This window comes from Marmota monax, unplaced genomic scaffold (assembly GCF_021218885.2).
Source record: "Marmota monax isolate L192 unplaced genomic scaffold, Marmota_monax_Labrador192_F-V1.1 WCK01_AAM20220418_F8-fsc00015, whole genome shotgun sequence".
Lineage (NCBI taxonomy): Eukaryota > Metazoa > Chordata > Mammalia > Rodentia > Sciuridae > Marmota > Marmota monax.
Genome location: NW_026692194.1, coordinates 7,150,086 through 7,155,288, shown reverse-complemented (window position 1 = coordinate 7,155,288; position 5,203 = coordinate 7,150,086). Strand labels below are relative to the sequence as shown.

Here is a 5,203-nt window from a genome sequence, read left to right as displayed (position 1 = left end):
ATGGTCAAGACAGTGAATGTGGTCTCCATGCTGGACCTCTCAGAGGAGAACACAGACAAGCAGCACCTCGAAGGAGAGTTGAGTGGTTCTCCTGATGCCAGGCAATGGTCTCTAACTCAGCAGTTCCATGATTCTGTGATGTCACTGAAGAGAGAAGAAATGGAAGCTGGGCTTGGCTCCAGCTGCTCCAGTTCCTCTCCCCTCTGGATTCAGATAATTTTTGGGGTGAGGGGAGGTGAGCTGAGTGATCAACAGGTCCCAGCTCAGTCTCCCCTCTGTCCACCTCAGCCCCCACCACATTTATGGAGAGAAACTAGCCAGTGTGAGTCACACCACCAACACAAGCAGAGTGTCTTTTATGAAGCTCAGCTGATCAAAAGAACAACAATGAAAGCAGCCTTTTTTTTTCCTTCTGTTTCTAGAAAACTTAAAGAACAAAAGAACTACATTCAAACTGAGCTGCAGAAGGCTTTGGGGAATCTATGGTTGTGAAAGTGGACATATCGGCTGGCAACCGTATTAGCTTTGAGGCCACAGCATTCACTTTCTTCATCATCCTTCTAATTTGCCTCATTTGCATCCTCCTTTTATTGGTGGTTTTTTTATATAAATGGTATAAATCCATGTTGATAAGTTGGGATCAGATTTCAAATCACACTAGCATATGTATCTAGAAATGATATAAAACAAAATAGAAGAAGTAATGCTGCAGTTATGTTTGTTTTCCTTTTAAGGGTTTTTAGAAATGCTAATTTCCAATTAAAGTGAAATTCCCAAGCCAGAATCAGGGTCATTTTTCCTTTTCTGAATTTTTTGCTTATTTGTTTTCAGTTTTCAAGGCAAGAGAGAAGAGACAGAAAAAATTCCTTGTACAGATGCTAATGGAGGTGAAGAGTGTTCGCCTGCTAATGTGGAGAATAATACAGGAGGCCAAGAAAAGTCTGTACCTGAGGATGTGGTAGAAAGTCATTTTTGTAGATGATAATGTAGACTAGGGTGCATGGATTTTTAAAACCCTGCTGGTTGATTTTTCCAGGGTTATAATGGAAATCATGGGCATGAATGCACCAGTGAGGCACGGCATTCTTGTCCAGAGACGGAATAAGGAAGCGGTGGCCACATCCTTAGAAAACAGAGAGGACATGGAGGCACAGGAGGGAGACAAAATGAAAAAGAAGCAAGTGTCTGGGAATGCTGGAGAAACTGATCAAGAGGTGATGTACTTTTTCTACTCCTAAGGTTTAGCTTTAGTTTGAAGAGATGGAAAATTACTCAGCCAGGTATAATAACAAAGGATGGCATCTCTTGTAACTTTGGTTTGTACCTGGAATGAGTCCAGTGTCTAGTCATTTAAACCATTCTCCTAAACTCTCATTTCATATTAGTAAAACCAGTTGCATATGCCATTCTTCAGTCTCACCTCCCCCACCCAGGTACTGTGGACTGAACCCACAGGTGCTTTGCCACTGAGCTACATCTCTAGCTGTTTTTATTTTATTTTTTTAAAGAGAGAGAGAGAGAGAGAATTTTTTAATATTTATTTTTTAGTTCTCGGCGGACACAACATCTTTGTATGTGGTGCTGAGGATCGAACCCGGGCCGCACGCAACCCGGGCCGCACGCATGCCAAGCGAGCACGCTACTGCTTGAGCCACATCCCCAGCTCCGTTTTTATTTTATTTTGAGACAGGGTCTTGCTAAGTTGCCCAGGCTGATCTTGTGCTTGCAATCCTCCTACCTCAGTCTCCTGAGTACCTGGGATTATAATAAGCATGGGGCACTGTGCCCAGCTCATTCTTTATTCTTACATTTGTGTTTTTGTTCATAATTCCCTTTCATTTTCTTTTATTTTTAGGCTCCTAGGATTTTATAGCTATAAGAAATCTTGTAGGTCATCTAGGGATCCAAGGTTCTTGTGTTACAAATGAAAATATGAGACAAAGGGCAACCCCCATTGGGTCCTTTCTCACCCTGCAGGAGTTCTATCTCTTTTCTTCTCACTTGACTAAATCCTACTCTTTTACACTCAAAAAAAAAAAAAAAGCAAAACAAAAACCCCACCACCACACAACAAAAAATGAACAAATTATTCACCTCCCCACTGTGGCCAAACCCAGGACCAGCTCCTGTGGCCCTGCTCTAAATCTGAGCTCTATCCCCAGCAGCATAGAGATTGCCAGACCTTTGATAAGCTCATATTCAGGACCCCAAATGACAATAGGCACATGCTTTCCCATCACATGACTGTGGCTCCTGGGTGTTTTATAGAGAGAGTAATACATGTTATCAAATAATTTTGTGTCAATGTAGATTTTTACAACCACAGAAATATAAAAATGTGATCATGATGGATTATTGTTGCTTTCTTTTTTATTAATCAATTTATTTATTTATTCTAATTAGTTGTGTATGACAGCAGAATGCATTTTGATTCATTGTACACAATTGCAGCACAACTTTTCATTTTTCTGGTTGTACACAATACAGTGTCACACATGTACCTAGGGTAATGATGTCCATCTCATTCCACCATCTTTTTTTAAAATAATTTTTTAAAAATATTTATTTTTTATCTATAGTTGGACACAATATCTTTATTTTATTGATCTATTTGGTATGTGGTGCTGAGGATTGAACCCAGGGACCCGCACGTGCGAGGAGAGCACTCTACGGCTGAGCCACAATCCCAGCCTCCATCGGTTTGTTTGTTTGTTTTTTTTTAATACCTTGATCTTACTTACTTACTTATTTATTTATTGTGTGGTGCTGAGGATCAAACCCAGGACCTCGCCTGTGCTAGGCGAGCACTCTACCTCTGAGCCACAACTCCAGCCCCCATCTTTTTTTTAATATTTATTTTTTAGTTGTAGTTGAATACAATACCTTTATTTATTTATTTATTTGATATGTGGTGCTGAAGATCGAACCCAGGGTCCCGCACGTGTGAGGTGAGCACTCTACAGCTGAGCCACAACCCCAGCCCCTCATTCTACCATCTTTCCTGCCCTCATTCCCCTCCCCTTTGCCCAAAATTCCTCCATTTTTTCCATGTCCCCCCATTATGGATCAGCATCCACTTATACACATTCACTCAACAAATATATGAAAAAATGTTCAACATCTCTAGTAATTAGAGAAATGCAAATCAAAACTACTCTAAGATTTCATCTCATGCCAGTCAGAATGTCAGTTATCAAGAATACAGACAACAATGAGTATTGGCGAGGATGTGGGGGGAAAGGTACACTCATACATTGCTGGTGGGACTGTAAATTGGTGTAACCAATCTGGAAAGCAGTGTGGAGATTCCTAAGAAAACTTGGAATGGAACCACCATTTGACCCTCTCCTCAGTCTATACCCAAAGGACTTTAAAACAGCATATTACAGTGATGCAGCCACATCAATGTTTATAGCAGTTCAATTCACAATAGCTAAACTGTGGAAGCAATCTAGATGCCCTTCAATAGATGAATGGATAAATAAACTGTGATATATATACACAATGGAATATTATTCAATACTGTTGCTTTCTTACATCATTTAGAAATACCTTTTCTGTGTCTCATTCACAATGTACATAGAACCTATATTTTTAAAAGCAGGACTTGTCATGTTCATAAATTGATCACTTATACTACTTGTGCCATTTCTCTGTAGGGTGAAAAGTTGAAGATAACACACCTACCTCTCAATAGAGTTTCTTCAGATGTTGAAAACTCAAAAAGACCTTTAAAAGGAGTGACATTTTCTAGGGAAGTAATTGTTGTGGATCTTGGTAATGAATACTCTGCACCTCGAAGTTACACTCGAGAACATAAAGAGAGAAAATGAAGCTCAAAAAAAGCTGAGAATGAAAAAAATATAATCTTTGACTAACATTGAAATGACTGAGTGTACCAAGTCATGTTGAAACAACAAAATAATGGGAATTAAGCAAATACAGATGTTATTTTACCTTTGTGTAGAAAGAAGTGTGAGCCACATACAGAATTCTGTAAGTAAAATCCTTAGGCTTGAATATAATTTTCCAAAGACTCAACTCTGAGTTCAATAAACAAATTGTATTAAGCATTCTTAAAACTGTGCCTACTCAAACACTGTCCTAACATGTGAATAAAGTTTTTTATGTTTGTGCAGATGTCTGTTAGGTAAATCATATTGAAGGAGTACTTTTTTTTTTTCCTACCAGGATTAAACCCAGGGGTGTTTAAGCTCTGAACCACATCCCTGCCCTTTTTAATTTTTTTATATTGAGAACAGGGTCTTGCTAAGTTGCTTAGGGCCTTGCTAAGTTGCTGAGGCTGGTGTTGAACTTGCTGTCCTCCTGCCTCAATGCCTGAGCCGCTGGTATTACAGGTGTTTGCCACCACACTGGGCTGAAGGAACACTTTTAAGGAAATACCTGTTCTAGTATTCCTATGATCCCAGGTATTCATGACCAAGTAACATTGCAGATGTTGTTATGGAAGCTTCCAAAAACGAGGGTAGGTTCTCTTTTTTTTAAAATATTTATTTCTTAGTTGTACACAATACCTTTATTTTGTTTATTTATTTTTATGTGGTGCTGGGGATCGAACCCAGGGCCTCACATGTGCTAGGAGAGCACTCTACCATTGAGCCACAACCCCAGCCCCAAGGGTAGGTTCTTTTACTGTGTAATACCTATTGAATTCATTCCTGAAACCTTTCTTGTATTAACAGCTGCTTTTTAAGATTGGTCCAAAAAACAAATTACTATCAACAACAAAACATCCTATTATTTCAAAGAAGTCCTGAGATGATACTATTCTTGATTTCAGTAGTTTAAAATGTATTGTCCATATGTGGAATATGATAGTTCAGACCTGTATGACATCATTCAATCCACTGCAGTAAACATTTGTGTTTGTGAAATATATAAGGGGCTATGAGATAAATAAAAATCAGAAAAGTTAGCCCTTGATTTAGGGCATAGCATATTGTCATATATATGGCATATGACCAATAAATGTTTGTTGAATGATTTGGAGCATATGTGATAAAATAATTTAGAATGTGTGACTAATGCCAGATTGGTCTTAATGATACCCTTAAATGGGAAGAAGTCCCTGTGGATGGGACTATTCCTCTGAGAGGAGGAGGAGTGACCTAATCAAATGGGAGGATTAGCTTATCAAAGCAAATGTAAACCAAGACAGAGAGATGAAGGTGTATGTGGAGTT

At 38.9% G+C, this 5,203-nt stretch overlaps 1 protein-coding gene across 1 annotated transcript; it reads left to right on the top strand.

The window, feature by feature from the left end:
• Positions 1–3,900, top strand: CUNH2orf74 (chromosome unknown C2orf74 homolog). The gene is made up of 5 exons (XM_046422199.2): positions 1–235; positions 466–613; positions 832–939; positions 1,037–1,214; positions 3,660–3,900. Exons 1-5 carry the CDS (start codon positions 1–3, stop codon positions 3,831–3,833), a joined length of 843 nt encoding a protein of 280 aa, XP_046278155.1. The 3' UTR covers positions 3,834–3,900.
• Positions 3,901–5,203: the final 1,303 nt, after the last annotated feature.

Excerpts from the sequence above, each read along its gene's own strand:
- CUNH2orf74 (XM_046422199.2), top strand. The coding sequence starts at position 1 with ATGGTCAAGACAGTGAATGTGGTCTCCATGCTGGACCTCTCAGAGGAG. Across the intron at positions 236-465 it reads AATTTTTGGGGTGAGGGGAG|AAGGCTTTGGGGAATCTATG; the intron begins GTGAGCTGAGTG and ends ACTGAGCTGCAG. Across the intron at positions 614-831 it reads GTGGTTTTTTTATATAAATG|TTTTCAAGGCAAGAGAGAAG; the intron begins GTATAAATCCAT and ends ATTTGTTTTCAG.